The 23,112-nt window shown below is 37.9% G+C and overlaps 1 protein-coding gene across 1 annotated transcript; it reads left to right on the forward strand.

Annotated features, from left to right (window-relative positions):
• Nucleotides 1–685: 685 nt before the first annotated feature.
• On the forward strand, nucleotides 686–18,724 carry LOC139733341 (alpha-tubulin N-acetyltransferase 1-like). Its single transcript, XM_071644177.1, has 10 exons — nucleotides 686–820; nucleotides 2,608–2,671; nucleotides 5,508–5,599; nucleotides 11,469–11,640; nucleotides 14,284–14,385; nucleotides 15,008–15,116; nucleotides 15,955–16,138; nucleotides 17,024–17,163; nucleotides 17,487–17,703; nucleotides 18,424–18,724. Exons 1-10 carry the CDS (start codon nucleotides 729–731, stop codon nucleotides 18,722–18,724), a joined length of 1,473 nt encoding a protein of 490 aa, XP_071500278.1. The 5' UTR covers nucleotides 686–728.
• Nucleotides 18,725–23,112: the final 4,388 nt, after the last annotated feature.

The raw sequence follows: 23,112 nt of genomic DNA on the forward strand, positions 1-23,112 counted from the left end.
AGAGATGCAGATTTACAGATAGGTGCACGTAACATGAAGTAAATAATATCAAAGTATAATGAAATGATACTGGGAATTGGTACAAATTTACAGTAGGAACCAGCCTTTCAAGCTCTGTTGGAGCATGTAATGATGAGAAAATGCAAATTGTATGGAATTCACTTCCATGCATGGGCAACATAAACATGTTCCATCACAACTTATGTTACCTTCCCCACCCCCCCCCCCCCAAAAAAAAAAAAAAAAAAAATGTTGCTATCAAATCTGCCTGATAGCATCACTGTACATGATGAAGATGACGTTTGATGATTAGCATATCTGAAAAATCAAGAACAACAATCAATGGGAGCTGCAGTTGCTGACAACAGGCGTCATTGCAAAAAAAATTGCCGATGTCCTCTTCCCCAGTCAGTGGATAATAAATTAATATTTGCACCATGCACCATAGAGATTATTTGCACTCAAAATTATCTAACAGGTTTAATGTGGCTGTGCCATCTCTGCTACCATCCGCGGCCGCGCGCGGAAAACACGGCGCGGTGAGTGTAATCCAGTAAGTGCACTTTCGTTACTTTGTGTATTGTTTCTTCACGACGAAAATTCTTCCGAGACAGCCGATGGTTAGACGCAAAGTGGCCGTCTGTGCCACCATTATAAGGGGACATTTTCTCTACATCTGCCTTACATTCGAATGCTGAATATCTCTTGGTTCTCTGGGAGCAGGGAGGATGAATTTCCCCTTCAATATAAACCATCTTTTTGGTGAGAGAATAACGGTGGTGGACAGGAATCTACGTCCGTATCGCACACATTCACACGGGTGAGTGCAGCCAGATACGCTCGGGCAATCGCCGGGCCGGGCCGGGCGGGCCGGGAAGGTGTCAAAATCGTAGTGACAAGTGTTTGTTGGCTGCAGCTGCTGCGGCTACTACAATTTTGTATTACAGCTAAAACCGGCGCCGCCTACCACTGACTTTGACTTTGGTTGACACTGACTAGTGACAGCTTAGCCTTTATACTAACGTTAGGTCTATAGGTCTATTTGCAGCCAGTACAGTAATCTGTAGTAAATTTTCATGTACTTTTCAGTGTCTGCTTTGGAAAGAGTTCTATGTGTGACCTTCCATGCATGTTCCATAAAAACATGCCCTTTCTTATCGATTTCAAGTTTTAGCAAAATATTAGACCTAATGTTAGCAGTAACCCCCTACTGAGAGTCAGGGCACTAACCGCTAGTTTGCTGCAGGGGTCCAGTTTGTGGCACGCACCCCTAGGAATATCTAACCATATCTTCAAAAGTAGAAGGGTATTTTTTTTTTCTAAATTGTTTTATTTGAAGAGCAACTGAAGAGCTTTCTTTTGATACCAGAATCATGAAATAACTCGGATGATGACCTTCATGATTTTAATTTAAACCGTCTGTGTCACGCTGTTTTTAAAAAAGTATGACTTTTTTAACAAAACGTTAAGATTTTGTTCTGTTGCTAGGCAACCACTATCATCCCTTGTTTGTATCTTCATACAAAATCTTATTATGAAAAGAGGCCTGGCATGGTGGGATTCCTCGTGTAATAAACTGTGTTAAATATTCTAAAATTCATTTCCTTTGTCAGTTTTGAGGATTGCAACAGTGACCAAAATGTCAGGGATGGGTCCGGTTTGCAGCACCCCTTATATGGGATTTACACACATAGTGCTATTTTACATGTCAAAATGGGTGGAAATTGATGAAATACATGCGATCTTGAAAAACTATGAAATCGTGAAGGATCGAGATAATGATGAATCCAAATAATGTGTTCTAACAAGCTGAAAACTAGTTGGACCATCAAAAAATATTTGGTTTTTGCAAAATTTTAATGTTTGAAGAAATCAGGGGACATTTTTGTGTGGGGTGCTGCAAACTTGACCCCCCCCCCCCCCTCTTGGTCCTCTTGGTGGTTGCAAATTTTCTGCATAAAATTGATTATTATGACGAGGGTAGTTGTCCATCATACAAAATTGTGATGCAGTGTCAAGAGGCCTTTGGTACCTCTTCCAATTAAAAAAAAATAATAATAATTTCTGTTGCCCGTTTTACCAGACTACTACTAAATAACCTTTGGGTCTGCTACTCTAGTACTACATGTAACTAACTGTTAGTAGTAGACCTATTTAGTGTCTAGTAAGTAGTAGTCGTAGTATTAACTAACTGACGTAGATCTCCTCTTAACTAAGTTAAAGCAACTGCACCAAGTAAGGTTCAACCTCCTATGCCCTAGGTTCTACGCAAAAGCACATCTCATTGTATAGACGATATGTTTGTATATGTAGCAGGTGGGCGAATTTTAGATGGCGTTAACTTGGTTGAATCATGGGCAGCCTGCTTTAGCTTTTAGTCTACTAAAAATTAGTAAACTTAATGTTAATTCTGAACTTCAGTAAGGCACTCAATTTAGAAATAAGAGTAAAGACCATAATTTACTGATAAAAATCTGGTTCCAGAATCAAAATCTAAACACCACTCACACCAGAAATGAATATGTGCAGAAAAACCAGTCTGATGTCAACTTGCATGTGGCTTAGTGTATCATGACAATGTATTTCTCCAATCCTTTCTTAATGCAGCCATGTAGACCACCAGGCTAGTCTGCAGAGAGTCATTGATGAGATGGGCAAAGCGTCATCAAAGGTGAGCATGTAACCAGTTAATGCACTTGTCAATTCTACAATAGGTATCGCCAATGCGCAGAAAACTTCTGCGCACGCTGAGGAGCCCTGTTGCAGATGCACTGGAGGATTCCTCTGTGCCATTGTCACTTCCAATTGTCTCACGTGTGCTGCATTTCGTATATATGATTCAATGGAGTTATTTGTCTGTTTTTCTGTTGTTATTCCTTTTTTCTTGGCTATAATTCAGCTTCAAAACAAGTTGAAAGTTCCTAAATTTTACTGATTTGCAGTCACTAGAGTCATGGTTCACTACTGCAGTGCTTCAATGTGCTGCTCACATGATGGAAAGCGAAGAAATCTTCAACAAAAAATGCCCCATGATAAAGACAGACCTTGATCTAAAGTGCATGTGCAGCCAAAACCGGGGCAAGTTTGTCCCCTGAGCTATCCCATAATGCATCTAAAACGCTGCTCTGCGTACGGCATCAAGGTATTGGTGGTACTGAGAATGGTAGTCCCAACCCCTTGGTACTTGGGGATGGCTGGAACTTTCGTCCAAGTTGGTGGGGGATTTCTACTCAACTATTGCCCTGCCTGTTGGGGACTTGGCCAAAAATTTCTATGCAAATATTGCCTGGCCTTTTGGGGACTTGACTGGGACTTGTTTAAAGGTAGGGAATCCCATTTGCACGCCTTAAATAAAGAGTTGTATAAATACAGTGGTATGTTGAAGAGAATATCATTTTAGAAACTCCCATAAAGTATTGAAAGTGGAAGGTAACATTTAGTACATTTTTTTGACGGTTAGATTTTGAATTGAATTGTTTTCGGGGCTCACCGTAAATTCCAGTACATTACTAGGCTACCTTTGCAGACCCATGTACTGCATGTGTGTCCATCATGTATATTTTGTGAAGAAAGTTCATCAACACTTACAACCATTTCTATATACATTCTTACCACACACTCTATATGTTATTACATCAGCTCTTGTACTTTTAGATTTGTGTTTATAGATCACAAATACAGAAGAATGCAACAAAAAGGCTTAAGTGTGGCTGACACACAGAACTACTGAGTAGTTGAGTTTTGTGCATTATTCAAATTTTAGATAACTGTTGACTTCCAAATTTCTAAGCAGTGGCCTAAGCAAGTCCCCTGAGGTTCATATTTAATGTTTTGCTGCATTTTGGGAGGTCTGTAAAAGGTATCCCCTACCTTTAACATCCTAAAAATTAATCTCGGTGCAAGTCCCGGCCATTCCTGGGTACACGGGGGTTGGGACTACAGGTGTACAATTGACAAGTGCATTTATAAAGGAAATTCAAGCCATCCAATGTGTTCTCTCGCTTGGTTGCCTCTTTCTTGGAGAATTCCTCCAAGAAGCAAGGATGATTCTGACAAAAATTTGCAATATCAGCTGATCTTATTTTTTTTTCTTGAATGAACTTACAATGTAGACAGACATTGAAATAGTGTGTTGGTACAGAATGCTTTAATAGAGTCACCCCATTTTACTTTTTTTTTTTCATTAATCATCTCAAAATTGCCCTATGGATCACTCTGATGTAAAATCGGCCTTGATTGAAGAAGAAAATGGGCCTTACATTCTCTGCAGCATACAAATTTGACCTTTGCATTTGTTCATTGATTTTTTTACCTTCATACTTTTTGTTAAGCCATGCGTACATTACACATTTAAAGCAGACAGTGTCATATCGAATTCTGTTGTGTTATACTGTTTTAAATATTTTTTTTTTTTTGTTCATAGATTTCTTCTTTTATAGATGACAACTGTCAGATGAGTTGTTAAAAATATCAATGAAAATGTCAAAATGTAATAATTTCAACTTTGTAACAGCAGGACATCACAGGAATAAAAGTCAACAAAGCTGACATTTTAGTACTCATTGGTATTAAACTGGTATGCTAGCCTTTAACACTGAATACCATGCTATTGCACTAGTGTATTAAAGTACAGTACATCACACTAAATTATGAAGAACAGTTTAGTATTGAAAGGCCTGCCATCCAAAGAGACTGTTAAATCTGTAAATTTGCTAAATTGGAGAGAGTGTTCCATTGGGTGTCATTACCCATAGATTGCACTGTCGATGGTAAATGATGTTGTCAAATGACATACAATGTTCTCTTAATTATAGAACATAGTACATTGTAGGGGACTATAATGTGACATTAAATGAGACTCATTAATTCAAGACTCCATTGATGAGGCCACTTCCAAATCCAGGGTGTTCTATAGAAACGGGTAGCAAAGATTGACTATAATAAGATTTGCTTTCCAGTCTTCAAAAACCCTTGATTTTTGTTTTATAAACTACACTGTATTGTAAAAATATACATTGTAGATGTGTGACATTTTCACACAATTCTATACCCAAATTCTATAAGATTCTGAGTAACGAAGTATAAATTTTGTAGGATCCTGTTCAAATGAATTATTGTGTAGGTGCCTGAGTTATTATTATTTTTCTTGGAAGCATTTTATAGCAATATTTGTGTATAAGAAATATGGACTTAAATGTTACTGTAAAAGTGGATATTTTCGCGCGACTAATTTTTCGCGCTTGGCCGGGTAAGAAGAGTTTCGCGTGATTTTAATTCCGCGGAATCAAGACATCACGCGCAGGAATGTATGGCAAGCAAAAATATTTGCCTGCTTTTATTTTTGCGCTAGTTTCTGGTTGCGCGAAATGTGCAAAAATTTCAACACCGCGAAAGTTTCCACTTTTACAGTACTGCTTCACATTATAAAGGTTTCTAATAAGTTTAAAAATATAGTCAAGTGTGAGAGATGAAACACTATGAATAAATCATTTGCTTTCCATTGGCAGGCCCAGGGTCTCAATCATGTCATCACCACATCCCACAGACTTCGCTTCTCAGACAACCGGCTCTACGTCATGAAAGATTCAGAGGCTAATGGGTAAGTTACACACTACGTAGTCTTCTTCTCAACTTTGACTTCAATCTCGGGTCCATTGCAAAATTAACTTTCATAGAATGAACTACCATTGGGAGTTCATGTACCCTGTCATGTACACTGCAATGTTTAAAGAAATACAGATCTATGAAAACTTATCCCTTGATTTGTTTGTGTGCTGCACAAACTCGAACAATCATGCTTTTTCTTATCCACTGCACCTGCCTACACTGTACCATCATCCTCATTGTAAATAAAATGAATTACATCCCTCCCCCCTACCCCCCCCCCCCCCCCCCCCACACACACACACACAAAAAAAAAACTTTTACATTTTGTGAGATGGTTTGTGTCTGGCTTTCTGCTGTAAAGTAAACCATGCCAATGTACAAATGTATGTAGGTATTACAACATTGTATGTGGAACCCATAGAGTAGATATCATTTGTCAACACTGAATTCAAGTTGTCTGTCAGCAATCATTTTAGGTGTTGGGCATGTTAATAGTGAGGTACATTGACACTATGATGTCTCTCTCTCTCTCTCCGTTTATAAATAGGTCTTTCATTACCTCCCTCTCAAGTTTATTTCTGCCCCATTCTTTGCAAATAAAATTTCATATTTTGTATAGTTTGTACTAGATTGTATCACCTTTCCTTTGTAGTGCAAAAGGGGTTAGCATCAATCCAGTTTGCAAAATTCCTGACATTTTCAGCAGTCAATAAGTTGTGAGTTTATTCAACGCACAGAGAGCTGGTTTGTTCATTTCCTTGTACCTCTCAGAATTTCCCTTCAATGGTATTGTTTCTTTGATGCTTTCATTCTCCTATTCAGCCATGCATGCGGTTCCTTGTAGAATGGTACCAGACTGCATTAGGCTCTTCAAGCTTTCTTTGCCCTAATATTCACATTTACATGTACACAGCCAAAAAAGAAAGATCCAACTTGCAGCGGTTTACATAGAGAAATCGCAATCCTAATTGCACCAGTTCAAGTGAGACCAAACTACACTCACGTGAGTCTTGGGGGTTTAGTCTGGCTTTGACTTTTCTCCTGTGCACGCCTTTCATTACGGGATATATAAAGAGACGGGTATGATTTTGCAGAATGTTCATACACACTTTGCACAGCAAATAATGGTAACTATTCTGTAATGGTCACACTTTACAGGGGCTGCAGAACCTGTTTTTTTTTTTTTTTTTTTTTTTTTTTTTTTTGGGGGGGGGGGATCATAAAAAAAGGGGTTCAATGAACCTTGAACCCCCCCCCCCACCTTCCAGCCCCCTTGCCCTAAAAAATCGTGCCACGTTCCATCATTTTTAAAGTGATGCACTCGTAGATCATTATTTGAATCTCACTAATTAGTTGTGATTTTTATGTCCACACACATGATGTTCTGACCAAAGTAAATTGAGTGAAATCCCCACCTTTATCCTGTTTGGATAATTGTATGTGATATCTTGAGAGGAAAATCTCTATGCAAATACTCGTACTCATTGCATGCTTTACCACTAGGGATTACTAAAAAACAGTGTCCAAAATATATGATGCCAAAATAGTACAGTGTACCATGCCCTCTATACTACAACTGTAGTGCTCCTGACCTGAGGTCTTTAACATCAGCAATATTATATGGTACAGTTTGTTGTATTGACATTTCTAGGAGAAGAGGGGTTGGGATTACATCACTCAATCATCCTATTTTACATACAGCTGTAGTATTTAAGTTATTCATTACCATGTATGACAAGGCAGCCTTTTTCGCTGAATGCATAATGATAGCTCAATATTACCTCACTTTTCCTTTCAGTTGTTACTTTCCCTCCCCGGCCCCATCCCCTTTCCCTTGGTCCAGCCTTGATTACGCTTGGTCACTCATGGTCAGTGTGGCATAGACTCATTAGGAGCCTTGCTCACGTACTGGCTAGCTGGCAGGGTGTGAATAATCAGAAATTAGTCTGAAGTTTCAGACTCTCGTACCATTCCGTACCTTCTGGAAGTCTATAGAAGTGGGTACATCGTACAGTGTACAATGCATCGTGTATACAAATTGCAGTCTTTAAAATTAATGGTAAATGTGGTATACATTGTACATGTGTCCTCCTGCAAACTGTGTACTCTATTTACCACTGTTTATGTGGTAAGTGTAAAAATTGTGGCTTTCATGCCCATTCGGACTAGAACAAAAATAAGAAAGTACAAATACATTGTATGTTCAGGAAGTATCGAAATACAACTAAACACAGTTGTATGTGCAGAAATATTCTCATCTTTGAAATATAAAACAAAACAAAAAAATCCCGGGGTTAAACTGAAATTAGCTTACAGCTGTATAGTGTAAAAATACTGTCGCAAGGAAGTATCCACTTTGACAGTTTCTCTGAATTGTAATCTTGTTTTTATAGCTTGCAAGTTGTATCTCAAAATGATGATTTGTTAAAAATTTGTACCACATACATGTACTAAAGAGGGGTACATGTACATACAGCTTGTATGTAGGGCCTACACATAATGTACGTTGTTGTGTGTGGGTGTGTGTGTGTCTGTGTGTGTGAGTGTTTTAGAGAGTAAAGAAAGGTACAGTGTACATTGTACATGATGTATGTACATTGTATGTATACTTTTTACCCTTGATTATTTAATACACAGTAGTGGACTTTTATGAAATTTGAATTTAACTTTTCAAATCAATTAAATCTAATTACCAGTACCGATAAACATTGGTCATACAATGGGAATGAAATATGCTAGTATTGAAAGAAAAAAAATACCCCAATAGACCAAAACATTGATAGATTTGCTATGATTTTTGTGCCATACAAGATCCTAGTTTACATAGTGTTGGAAATATTAACTTTCTCATACAGTATGTACAATATCATGGTTTCATTGTATTCAAATACAATTAGCTGATGTTGGCTCATAGAAATGTAAGCTGACAAAATACAATTTGGTCTGGAATGTAGACTAAGAAGAGAAATTAAGAATTCAGCTGCACTTTTATGGGGTCAATCTGCTCTACCTCTTTCCAGTTTTCTTTGCATGATAATACAAAAACGAAAAAAAAAAGAGAAGAAATCCTATGCGATGTTGGTTTTGCGTGCAGAATAGTGAGATTTGTTTAATGCCTGAGCATGCCAAGAGAACTACAGTATCAGGCTGCTGCTCTAAAATCTCAGGTTACACAAATTTTGTAGGTGAAGATTGACAGTCAAACACACAGTGTGTGTGCAGTGACATGTTTGAAGATGACCACAAATCAAATATTCCACTCAGAACATAATCTCATTATGCTAAACATACTGCTCTGGGATTGTTACAGAGTCAGAAATATACATTTGGTAGTGTAGGTCCCCAGACCACCTTCTGTGTGTTGACATTAAAATGCTGCTTGATTTTTCAGAATGGATATTTATGATGTTTCCTGTGAATTGTGGTGGATCTACAGTGACTGTGCATTTAAGAGTCAAATCTACATTTCATGCATTATTACACTGTGTAACTCAACAAACTAGCTTTAGATGCCGGCCAGTGGACAGTGAAAATATATTGTTTATTACTGTATTGTTTAAAAAGCAGTGATTTTCGCGTACAGATATTTTCACTATAGATGTTGTTTTCATGAATTGATGCTGAGGCTATTGTAAGCTGCACTAAATTACCCTACAAGTGTATTGTGACATTTTCGTGTGTTGTTAAATTTGCGGTCCAACAATGATTCACTGAATTCACGAAAATTAAACCCTCGTGAAAATAACGGCTTATACAGAACGTACAAGAATATTTTACTAAACATAGGGAAAAGGGTGATAGAGTCTGTCAGTGCAGACTGATCGATTCGTATGCATGACATGGGTGTAATCAGATGGTGTTCTAATGATGCATTAGTCATGGAAGATCTGTGATGATCTTGTAATTTGGGTAAATTGCCGTCTCATGGTGAGACTTTCATTCTGGAATTACTCAGAATTTGTTGTAATGCCGACAGTCAATGATACAGTTTGTACAGTAGGTCATAGTAAAGACTTGTACTACATGTAGGTAGTACCATGTACAGATATGTATTGCAATGTGTTACTCTTCTATTTCATATTTGGGGTCCTTTAAAATGTGGTTTACTATTAAATGGAAAAAATAAGAAAGCAAAACAAATATTAAAAGTACATTTGGGAAAGTATTTTGTTTGAATATTTTGTTTGAATAGTAGACAATGACTGCACTGTACGTTGAGTCACCACTATAATGTTGATTTGCAAACACTGCATGCTCATGAAAAAACAAACAAACACAGCAAAACGCCCAAACAAACAGTGGCTGGAGTGAAAATCAATTTCACCTGGTGCATTATTAGAGACTCATATACCACAATTGCTCTAGGATGCCAAGAATACAATGCTAATTACACTGGATTAGCAATACATGCACATACAACATTTTATGATCATATTATTCAGTTCTGCACATACATTCCACTGATACAGCATCATGAGTTTCAATGGCTACCCATGGAACTGATTGTTACCAAGTGACAGACCACATTTCACGCATGATGTATTTAAAGTGTAGAATGTACTCATAGAACATGCTTAAATCCATGGCAACACAAATGTTCGCCTAATCTAGCAAGAGTTACATGTATTAATGTATCATACAACCAGAGCTGGCATGTTTTCCTGATCATTGGGCAGGCTGATCCCTGAAAAGTGATCTCTCCAAGTCCAGACAGTGAAATATCAAAGCCATCCTGATTTGGAAACTATTCTTTAACTGCTGAGATGCATACGGTACGTAACACACACATACATGTACAATGTACCCCTCGTATGTGTATCTACTCTCTCCATTATTACCTCCGCCAAGGGAGGAGGTTATGTTTCCGTTACCGTTGGTTTGTTTGTTTGTACGTGTAATAGTTAGTTACTTTTAGTTTGTCCGTGTGCAAAATAACTCAAAAAGTAGTTAACGGATTTGGATGAAACTTGCAGGAAAGGTTTAGAATGACACAAGTAACAAACGAGTAACTTTTGGTAGTGATCCGAGAATTTGGGGGGAATTTATGAAGGATTTTTGATATTTTGGCAGGTAGGGTCAATGAACTTGGGAGTTCAGGCTGCGCATATTTGAGGTTTGCATGCGTGCACTAAAGTGCATGCTCTAGTTTCTGCTAGGGTGATGCGCGCCGTGCAGCTGAGGGTTTATAATGTAACAAAATTAATGCTTGTATATTGGGAAATTGGGCGACTTTCAGTCAAAGAGATTTTTCTCCTCCCCACCACTGGGAAAAATCTCTTTGCATTCAGTACACAATGCTATAAGTACTTTAGATGGGTGGAAATCACTGATATCTCTATGGAAGAACAAAATCAGTGGTGGAAATGAGCTGCATGCTTGGTGGAGGTCTGCACTCTCAGAGTGCTTTTCTGGTATTTTGATGTGAATGTTGGCTGCACTGATAGGCCATCTCCACAGGCAGGAATGAATCCAAAGCTATTTTGGGGGTACATAATCAGAAACATGAAAAGGTTTTCAGAAACCAAGAACATCAGTCTTGAAATTTAAGAAAACACTAAACAAATCCACACTTAAACTCAGTTTTCACTGCACGCTGTAACACCACATTTAGCATGCATGAAAGTGAATTTTGCGAGGAGCCAAGATTCGTGGAAGTAAAATGCATGCAAAAGTTGTCCATACAATGCACTAAATGCCAGTGACAATTCTTGAAAGTTTCATGCCGTGAATATTTCTGGTTTTTAGTATACATTGTAATAGTAAGATAGACCTAGAGTGATTTCCATGAATTTAAGAGCTGCACAAGGCTGTATTTTTGTGATCTGCTGTAATTATGCCCTTATCTCCCATCTGTTTTACAGCGGCAATGGTTTAGTGGTTGGGATACTGAAGACAGGGAAGAAGAACTTGTTTGTCCTGGATCGTCATGGCAACCAGACAGAGATGCAGCCCGTCTGCGTCCTTGATTTTTACGTCCATGAATCGTGCCAAAGAAAAGGATACGGGAAGACGCTATTCACTCACATGCTTCAGGTGAGTACTGTTATGAACAGCGACAATGCTTTGAAAACTAATAATAATAATAATAATAATAATAATAATAATAATGACAATACTACTACTAATAATAATAGTTATCATCATTATCATTATTATCATCATCGTTATTATTATTATTATTATTGTTATTATTATTATTATTATTATTATTATTATTATTATTATTATTATTATTGTTATTATTCATTCAGCATTTGGAATACAATACAAGTGATAACAGATAAAGAGACAAAACAAGCAAAATACAAGGATACGATGCCAGGCTTTTCATGGTGCGCCTCCCTAAAGTTGCTGGGTTGGAAAAAAGCAGTCAAAATCACTATGGCCCTAAGATATGTTGAGATGGTTCTTGGAAGTAACCACTCTCTGTATTAATCTCGTTTAAAAATAAAATTTTATTATCAGAGAGATAATACTGTCTGATAGAGCTTTAACAGCTTGACAATGTGAAAAAATGAGCCAGAGGAACCTTCATTACTTTTTAACGTTACATGTAAATATTTCACAGTGTGGACATTTTCATGAATTTTGCCCCCAACTGAACCATCACAAAAATAACAGGTGTTTCTTATGAGAAATTGAATTACATACAAAACACTGTCATCAGTGACTTTAGAAACAGTCAAATGTATTGAGGTTGCTCCAGCTAAAAAAAAAAAAAAAAAATAGTTGTGCCAAAGTCTCCAGTTTTGTACAGTATTTCGTTTTTTGCAAACTCATTTTAAGTGCAATTTGTAGTAGTTCAGAGTTTTACCACATGATGGGTATCTCCCATACCATTTAGATTGTGAATCTGTCCAAGCCCTGAGGGTAGACATTCATTTGTGACAGACCCTTCCTGGGATGGGCCATTTGTATTGTGCATGTTTTGTTTGCGTATAGTCAATGGCTTCATGCGTCCCTGCCACCTCCTGCTATAGATTCTTACTATAGGGGATGAAGGTCAGTGAGTTTGGTTCAGGTCCATGGAAGTTTAAAAAAAAAATGGTTTTGTTTGTGTATAGTCAGTGGCGTCAGGCATCACCCTATCACTTGCTTTGCTTATAAATTCTTACAATGGATGAAGGTCAACAAGTGTGATTGAGTCCATGTACATTGTAAGTTTAACCCGTTGAGGACGAGTCCCGAGTATACTCGGGCAGGTGTCTATGGGAAATGCGTCTTGTAGCAAAATCAGATTGTCCTCAACGAGTTAAAAAGCAAAAAACAGATTTATCAACAGTGAGTGAGAGTGAACTACTGTATACGGTGAATATTTCATGAGGTTTTAATTTTTTCGCGAATTTCGCAAGTCAGGTGCTATTCGTGAAATTAAAGACACGCGAAAATATCGACTCTGATTCCGATGTGAATGTGACATACACGTATACATACACTTCTCCGTTCAGTGCAGTACCTCATGATCACAAATTTAACCACTCGCGAAATCTTCGGGAAGTCCCGATTCGGGAAAATTTAGACTCGCTAAATATTTGGCATATACAGTGTCTGCTTCAGCTTAATGTTTTTTCAATTTGAATACTGGTAGTACAAGTCAGTATTTGCATGGATAAAGCCAGTACAATTGAGCATTTCTTTCTTCCTCATTTCAAGGAATTGAATCAGTGAAACAAAAATAACAGATCTATATGAATTTGCACAAAATGACACATGTAATTAAAGTTCTGACCATATGAATATCACTGGGGTATTTTGTAGTCCAGAGGTTGCCTTGAAAAAAAAATAGAAAAAAAAAAACTTGCCCGTGAGCCATCTTTCTAAAACATCTTCATTTATTTGTTACTTCAGATATCAATGTCATGTACATTGTACCATAGAAAATGTATTTGAAATGACTTTGTTTGAGTTATGAGTTGATGATGACACGGTAATTTCAGGGTAGGTGAGGTGATCAAATCCATCCATCCTTTTAACTCTTAGCTTGCCAAAGTTGCATTTTGCACTGCATGATACACACATATCCCATAGAGCAGCAATTTGTCTAGCATGCAAAGAGTTAAGATAGAGACAAGGCAAATAAACCAACCCCCCCCCCAAAAAAAAAAAAATAGTATGAATGCCACAAGATGGAAATATATTTCTTTATTTTTCACTATTAAAATACCATGAAATATTGAAGGATGCAGGTGCCATAGTCCCTGGGAGGTATTCCCACAGTGCTTGGTTGGTTCTCGCTTTGTGCACAACTTGTCTAGAACTACAAATGTAGGGCAGATTTAGGATGTATTGGGTGTATGATATACACATGTGTATGTAAGAAGTACATGTACTTAGTTTGTCCCATCAGTGTTTAAACATGGTAGGACTTGATTTGACGCCCATACAGAGTGTATTTAAGAGATGGGTGATTACCAAATTCCTACATGATTCTAAAATCCATAGATTTTGGACAGGACCAACCTTGTTGCTGTACATGTATGTAATGGGGTATAGAAAGCCCCTACTGTATGTCATGGATTATCGCTTCAACAGTTATTTGTATTCTTAAATTTTCTTTTTGTGATTGATTCAATTGCTTTTATTACCTTGATCCACATTGCTTTGAAACAAACTATATTTGAAAGAATAATGTGTAGTTCCTAAATTGTGTATTTTATATATTTGCTTGTTTTACAGTCAGAGGGTGTGAAACCCCAACACCTTGCAATTGACCGTCCATCACATAAATTCCTGTCATTCCTCACCAAACACTACAATCTGAGGGCAACCATAGCTCAGGTTAGTATTACTACTTTTAATCACATCATTGTGGATTGGGAAGTTAAATCAACCTTTTCATCAGTAAAGTGATGAAACAGTTAGTCCATTTCTAATGCAGAGTCTGCTCTAAAGACACCCTCTCAATCAGCATGAAGAAGTAGACTTTGTTTCTATTCCATTTGTGATATGTATATTCAACACGGGGAAGGTATTTGTGAATGAGGTCTTCAAGGAACCTTTTTCATATGAAATATGATTTGTTTCATGGAATCCAGCTACATTAATTAGATGTTAAGTGAGCATATGAAAGTCTTTCTGGTTTTCAAGAACAAATTTTACTTTTTGAAGGTATGCCCATTTTTTAATACATCAATAAAGTGATGAAATTTGCTGAATAACAGGAAAACCAAGCAAAACCGTAAAATTGCAGCTTTGTGTAAACCCATTTTCGAATGAGCTGTCTGGAAAAAAAAAAAAGTAGCATTATGGTTACAGAGGCCTACATCAGATAATAGCCAAAATGATTGCCATTTTGTGACCCATTTTCTGTGTGTGTGCATCATCACTTTGTCACATTAAGCCTGGAAAAAAAAAAGAGAGGAATTTTAAAGGCTAGATGTTTTCTTGTTCTTTCTTGAAGGTGAACAACTTTGTCATCTTTGAGGGATTCTTCACTAACCAGCCAGACTCCAGCTACTGTAGGAGGCGTGGCATGGGGAAGCCCCCAGTCCCACCAAACCACAAAATGGGTGAGAGTCCAATTGTACAAAACATCGGCTGAGAACCAGAAGATCAGTTATCACAATATTGGGGGTATTGAGTTATTGGTATCACATTGTAGAGCTCAGTCTCCTCTACATCATGCTGTAAGTTTTAGATTATTTTCATTTTCAGTATAGTTTTAAAAATCAAACCACAAGAGCGCTATTTAATGCGGTATTTGGAACAATGCTTAAAAATCTACCCACTTTTGATTAACTCAACTTCTCATTTCATGAAAATTGATTGTTTTGTTTTTATTCATGCTCAAATCTTAGAACGCAATAGCACCCTTCTGGTTTGAGCTGACAATATAAATGTGTAGTCCAAAGCTGCTACATGAAGATGAGTGTATCAATGAAAACAAAAATAAATAACTGGTTGACAAATTGCCCTACATCGACGTAAATAAGCACTGAATTGCTCAGTGTTTTAGTAGTAGCCATGATGAAAGAAATCATGGGCATACATACTCGAGCAGGATTCGAACCTACAACCTCCTGATCACCGGACAGGCGTCATCTCCACTAGACCACCGACCTTCCGCCCGACAGCAAGTGTTGCTTCTATTCCTTATAGCATGCAGCGGGTACTGTGTAATTATTTAAATTCATGAAATTCTTTTGTCGAAATAGTTTTAATTGCAACTGATTGAGAATTTGCCCTATATCGACGTAAAGTTTGTAAGCACTGATTTGATCAGTGTTTTAGTAGTAGCCTTGATAAAAGAAATCATCATTAATGAAATGAACCTGTGCTGCAGTGGAAGTTTTTGACTATGGTTTTAACAACAATCATCTTTTTTCCCCCATCTTTCTGCGCGCTCAGTCCAACCATCTCCACCACAGCCGCACCGGAATGCGACGACAGCTGGTGTCTGGGCCACTGGTTCCTCCCCTACCACCAGGAGGAAGGAACGAGAGGTGTTGAGGGAGGTCAGACCTGGCTCCAGGGGGTCCCTGTCGTCGGGTGGATCTAACGATGGAGTCGGTCTGGAGCTGACTGGACTAGAGTGAGTCAGGCGTGATGTATATTTTAAGACTGAGTCTTTAAAATACTTGTGACATGATGGATGAGCTTGCAAGATATGGAGTTATTTCCAACTTCAATAATCTTTATTATAAAGTGAATTTTATGATAGCAAATCAAGTATTTGAGCTATTGAATCAATGTTACTTGCATGTTTCACATATTCAGTGGTGTGATTGCTTGATATCTCATCATCATGTTGCCTGTTGTCCAGGGTGTAATGGAATCTTGAAGATCCATTCATATTCGTAAGTTAATCTCCCAATTCATTTTTTCTGTGTAATTAATCATTATTGATCATGTGGAAAATTGCTTTTTTGCATTCCTCCCCATTTCCAGCATTTCTGTATACTTTCATTATTTTGCAAGCTTATACTTTGTGATGTAATCTATGCATTCGACTTCTGTAAAATATTATAATTATGTTTCTGCTGGAAATGGGGAAAATGAATGAATTATGTTCACTGGACCAGTGTATTGTGTTCATGTATGCAATGGCTGAAAGCATTATTAAGTTGTATATTTTTTAACACTTGCACTCATTTGCTGTTCCAACAGAGATAGTAGTGTCTCATGTCTCACACATTTTTTGCATCTAAGTTCTAGCAATGCAAATGTGGTGACAGGTTTGGAAATATTAGGCTGTATAGCAACAGTGGAAGATAGAAGAAACATGACAATATGTGTGAAATTGATGTTCAAGTTTTATTCTCAATAGAAGACATTTACCTCTGGTATTTTCAACTGTCAACACTCTGGAGGTAAATATATTGTATTAAGATCAAAAGATTAACACCAATTTCAGTTCAATTTCCAATACAGATGAGCTTCTACTCTAATAATGACCATGTGTGTGTTAACTCACCAGGATATCTTCTCGAGGCATGGGTGCCCAAGCCAACAGCTACAGCCGCTACGCTCAATCCAACACACCACCAGGGAGGGCTGGTGGCGGAGGAAGACGGGGTTCGCTGAATCGCTCTCCCATCGTAGGCAGCCCAGCACAAGGTATAACATAGTCCCATCAATAATGAGTGGGGACACTGTAGTAGAGTGGATAGCACTCTTGCCTTTGAAATGGAGGGAGCCCTGCCACGTGCTTGTGTCCTTGGACAAGATGTTTTTACCCACCATGTCCCTCTTGATCCAGCTTGGGGGGGGGGGGGGGGGGGGGGGGGGTGGGGGGTATATGGTAATGTTATGAAAGGGCCTTAAGTCAAACATAGATAGATGCCACAATTTATTCATTGTCATGTAAATTTGATTTGTCAAGCAGATAGAGATAAGTGATTGAGGAATGACCTGTGTTTTCTGTTCGTGTCACCACCCAGGGTTGGTGTTTGGTGAACAGTACCGGCGAAACTCCTGGGACTCTCCACAGAGGGAGACGGCCCCCGGCACCCAAACCAAGACCACCGGGGGTAATGCCACGCCCCCCTTCGGACACATTGGTGCCTTCTCATCCTACAACACCCACCTACAGACCCAGGACAGGCATGGTCATCTGAAGGTCTCACCAAATAGTACTAGGGTTGCTGACAATAACAGGTTAGCCTTATGGGAAAGTGTCTTTAATCTCTTTGTATTCTAAATCACTTTTTTTCTGATATATATTTTTCAAATTTTGATCTTTTATTTGTCTCCACTAGTACAATTTCTTTAACTTCCAGCTCACACGACCTGCCCCTTAATTGTCACTTCTTGCCTTTCATACACTCTCCCTTTGTTGCTTACCTCTGTAGCTCTCCTATTTCTAGGCTCTTCTTCTGCCAAGCAAGGGTCCCTGCAAGGACTATGTACACATGGTGTTACCGCAAACTCTTCCTTAATTAAGTAAAAATTGTTTAAGATGACATCCATTACTTTGAAGCAAATTCTCTTGACGTCAGCAGTTTTTAGTTTCAAAGGATATTCTGCTACTTCATTCTTGTACACATCTTGCATATCATCACTCAAGAAGTTCAGAAAATGACATGTTTTTTTCCAGCATAGCTTTTAAACATCAGATTTTGATGAGGTAATGTATTTTTATTAGCTTTGTTTGGTAATTTTGATATGATATTCATTTTGAACGTATATTCTGTATTTATTCTTTCATTTTAGTAGAATTTCTTGATACAACTCCCTGGAAAAACATCAACAAATCATTACAGATACCATGATTAATTTGTACCAAGTGGTTAATGGTATGTATCTCAAAACGACACATTTGAAATAATCTTTTGAATCATAGGTTAAGACAGGAGGCATTTCAATGTTTCTTTGCAGACAAAACAGAGAAATAACAAACAATGCAGCATCAACCACCATCTCCAATGGACAGCAGGCAGGGCCCTCTGGTACCACATCGCTGGACCCATCGGGTAACTATGTCATCAGCTACACCTCTCCCCAGAGCAAAGTGATGCATTCCTCCTGGAATGTGATGGGGATTCCCCCTGGAGGACAGACCAGGGGAAGTCCCAGCCAGAACAGTCCCCTCACGGGGGGCTCCGCCTACCAGAGCCCTTCCAAACAGGGGCAGTCGCCGTACCGGAACCAGCACTGGAGCTCACACGGCATCTTCTGACGAAGAGAGCAGGTGGGCTAGGGATGGGGAATTCCCTTCTGAGAGACACCAACCAGGACTCAGCGCATCCAATGGCTTCCAGTGTGCTCCGAGATCTCTGTCGGCCTCAGCATATGTTACATGGCGACTTTGCAGTGTGCTAACAGTCTTCACTTGCACAAGGCGCATAGTTCTGGAAATTTCACATTGTTTCACTCCGTGTCAGTGCAATTTGCTCTGTGTGTACAAGAGTCTCAAATCAAGCTGTGCTCTACAAAGATTACTCAAATTAGTGATGAAACGAACTAATCGCCTGATTGAGTTTGCTTGCATGGATGAGAGTGAGCAGTATGAGTGTGCAAGTCTTCAGTAGTGAAGAAAACCTTCAATTGTGTTTTTCTTGATGTAGCACTTTACACATGGACACTCATGGCCTTTAATACAGCGTTCATGATGGTATTCACCACATTTCCTCAAGAAATATTGGAGTGATCAGAAATACTGATTTTAGACACCTGAATTTGTGTCCATTAATACTGGACAGAGAGAGAGAGAAAGGCAGTGTCTGTACAGTAATTATTCAACATTGTCCAGCTGATAGTTGGAGACTGAGATTATATCACAAATATTTCCATTTCAACATCCAGCAGTATTCATACTGAGTTAACTTGTCTCATTATTTATTGCAGAGAATCCATCAAATTGCAGAAGAGTTGATGCTGATGAAAAAGGATATCAATATAATATGTTTCTTAAAGGATTTGAAAAGATCACAGGTGTGCAGTGTTCTGACTGAATCAAATTGATCGATTATTAAGAAGATTAACGTCTAATAAAAGGCACAAAAATTTGCCCTCAACTGGCATACATAATACTAATATCATCTACAGCTTTAGTATGACATAAATGGAGCATAAAGATTTTTAAAAATATGCATATAAATGTATACATTCATTATTTAACAATACATGTAAAATAATGATGATAATAACTGCACCATTTGTAATGTGCCATCGATCTAGTGGCCTACTCTGAGGCGCAGAGGGACATACATTGTATAAAGAGAATAACATACATACATAACATACATGTAAAAATAGATATTGATTAAATTCTTCATATACCTTCTTCAAGTCATTAAATGACATGGTAAGGTCAAAGAAACTCACTGTTAGCCCCCTTCTCATTAAGAGTCTCCATTCCCACAGACTTTGACTGAAGTGGTCTGCTTGGCACTACCCCACAGGAGTGCATTATTTTTTTAGTGTGAATGGGGCCACAGATTGAATGCTGTTAATACAAAGAGATTTTAGCGGGAAAGATGGTGAGAATATTCTGCTCTGTGGTCATGTATGGTAGGTGACATACAAATTGTATGCCTACAATGTCCAGTGTGTGATGAATATTGAATGTGAAACAGATGTGTTCTGTTCATTTTACTCGGCAAAGTGAGAAATGAGGTGATCTCATACGTATATCAAATGTTATGTTTTGTTATCGACAATCATGTATAGTATGGTGTGTAGAATCTGGTGAAATGTACGAAGCATCTGAATATCGCTGCCAACAATTTAGTGGAAGTCATTCCTGCATGTGTCTCTGTAATATGCCTTTAAAATCAGCTTTATCATAGATATTTTTGTGGTGAGCGACTTTGATGCCATAGAAAATTACTGTAAGAATTGTGTCTGTAATAGACTTTGAGATAATAGGTCATGAATGTATTTTGCAGAATGTATTTCATATTGATAAGCTCATCTGTGAATTTGGTGGAAAACAGGAATTGAATAGTGTACAAAAAACAACAAATGAAAGTATACAGACTGAGCCTGTTCACATGTATTCAAAATTCTGGATATTTCATGTTGGGATGTGCCAAGTTGATCTGACGAATTTTATTGGCCTATGCATGAAGTCATTCTTAAGAATCCAGATGTTTGCTCATTCATTGAATGGTCATTCAATGCAAATGTTGTGTTTGTAAAACAAAAAATAGTACCGCCATGAATTTTTAGCTTTGGGAAACTGTACTGCAATGGTCATTATGTGTGTGTACATGGTGTATATTGCTGAATGTTTAACTACAGATACATCAATAGATACTGTGTTAGTAAGCCTAGGATTATCCACAGTGCTCTTTAATAGAAATCAGGGATGTGTACATGAAATGATGTCTATTTCTTCTATCGATCGTCTTCTCTTAGTATGTGTAGTGTAAGAATCATCTTGTCTTCATTTTTTGTGTGATTTACTTAATGATGCTGTTGACATTGGGTAATCCACCTGACTTGCATTTTGGTCACAGGTTGTACACTGCAAACCGTACAAGACATGTAGGGCTGTGGAATATTTGAATACTCTAAGGAAACTTCATTCAAGAACACCCTTTTCTCGTGTCACCATGGCTTCTGGCCGAAATAATCTGCCCTAAATTTACAAAATGTGCCAACAATGTCTCAATGTCCTGATATATCAAAGGACATTTGCAACATTGCAAGAGGAATCCTATCAGCTTCTTGCCTGCTATATTAACTCTTTATGTGCCTTGGTGGAAACCCCCTGTATGCCACATTACTCTAGGACACCAAAGTAGTCATGCTTATAGAAAACATTCTGTTTTTCAAATCTATGTTGCTGCTACATAGATTTCTGTTATGCTGAACACGTAGTGAGCAAAGTTGTAGAGAAAATACCAAGCTATGCTTTGATGAAAACTGTATTACAAATCGCTGATTGCTTTTCTTTGAAATGACCAGTAGCTACATTATGTAAAGGCATGACTTTTGAACACAAAACAGTGACAGGAACTTAAAATTTACACGCAAATCTATTAGTATTAGGGAGTACCGCTTGATAGTCAATCACCACATAAAATGCAAGCTATATGTGAGACAAACGGAATCGCAAGAAAAGCTTTGATTGTACTGCGGCATTTGGTGATTTATCAATTGGTTTGGGCGGTTTGTGGGTTTGAGCAGGATATGCAAAGTTGGCGCGCCGTCGACTGAGTCGGACGTGCGAACGTGGCACATAAAGAGTTAATAAAGTCAGAGTTTGAGTTGAAACTCAGGTTCCCATTTCTATGCTATGAGAAACATCTTGACTCCGCCAAATTTTTCAATGATGACTTTTCGATACAGATGACTACCTCTTCCAGTATCTTTTTCTACTTCTGAAAGAAAAGCATAAATTGTCACAAATTTCCCTTTAAAAATGAAGCTAATTTATCTCCACATTATCAAGCAAATATTGGGCTGTGAATGTCTTGCTTTTTGTAAAAAGGCCAACATTCAACCCTCTCAAGATTGTGTCTAATACTTAAGTCACTGAATGTTATATATCCATAGTTATTTCAGAGCATGAATGATATAAACAGAAAAAGGCATAACCGTGTAATGGATAGATTGTTCATTTCCGTCAGTCTGTGTGAAAATATATACTGTGATGGCAAATTTTGCAGTAACATCATATGTATGTAATTTATCGTAGGTTAATTACCTGGTATCAAAAACAACTTGCTTGGCCAAAACTCAATGCGATAAAAATCCCGACTCAAAACTTAATTCACTGCTACCATTGTTTGTGCAGAAAGCCATCAGAATAGTTTGCTGAAAGGAGAGTGAAGGTAAATACAGAAGGTTGTATTAAAGGGACTGGGGAGGAGTGTTCGGTTGTGCAAAACATGCGAAAGAGAAGGTGTTTTGGGTATAAAATGAAAGGTAGATATGTAACTTAACATGTGTCAAAATACCTTGGAAATCGGAGTCCTCTAACATGTTTTAAAAAGTGAAAAACAAAACATTCTTCTGGAAAAAGATCCTTCGATTCGATGACGAGTCGTATGTGAATTACCTTTTTGACATAGCGCCCCCTGTAGTGTAGTGCTTGTTGACTGCGAACATCAAGCGAACTTATAGCGATATCAAGCCAACATGCTGAGTTTTGCGTACTAATGACATTCTGTACGCGTGAGACTTCGTAGATTATCCTCACAGAACTTTAGGTGGACTGAAAATGCAAAAAAAGCGACATAAAAATGTAAAAACACACGAAGAAATTCACATTCTACCTCAAATTTATATAGTTATGTCCAATTCTGCGAAAAACTTTTCATTTATAAATGATATCAATCCGACAATAATGATATTGGAAGCGAAAAACTGACCAAGCCAATGTCATTGTTATAAGTGAGAAGTTTTTCGAGGAATTAGACATAGAAAAAAACTAGGCCTCCTGGGGCGCCTAGATCTAGATGTCTACTAGTAACTAGGCCTACTTGTCGCTCAAAGTGACCCGCACCTCGTCATAGTTAATATTTATGCATGTTTGAATCACATTTCGTGACTGAAATTCTATGCAATCCCACTCACGTGATATAGCAAAAATGCTAAAGATTACAATAGAACCAA

Source organism: Diadema antillarum, unplaced genomic scaffold, assembly GCF_040938485.1.
Source record: "Diadema antillarum isolate AM-2024a unplaced genomic scaffold, OU_Dant_1.0 seq00000472_RagTag, whole genome shotgun sequence".
Classification (NCBI taxonomy): domain Eukaryota; kingdom Metazoa; phylum Echinodermata; class Echinoidea; order Diadematoida; family Diadematidae; genus Diadema; species Diadema antillarum.

Coding starts and splice junctions, on each gene's coding strand:
- LOC139733341 (XM_071644177.1), top strand. CDS start 729: ATGAATTTCCCCTTCAATATAAACCATCTTTTTGGTGAGAGAATAACG. Junction 821..2,607: donor TATCGCACACATTCACACGG/GTGAGTGCAGCC, acceptor TTCTTAATGCAG/CCATGTAGACCACCAGGCTA. Junction 15,117..15,954: donor CCCACCAAACCACAAAATGG/GTGAGAGTCCAA, acceptor CTGCGCGCTCAG/TCCAACCATCTCCACCACAG.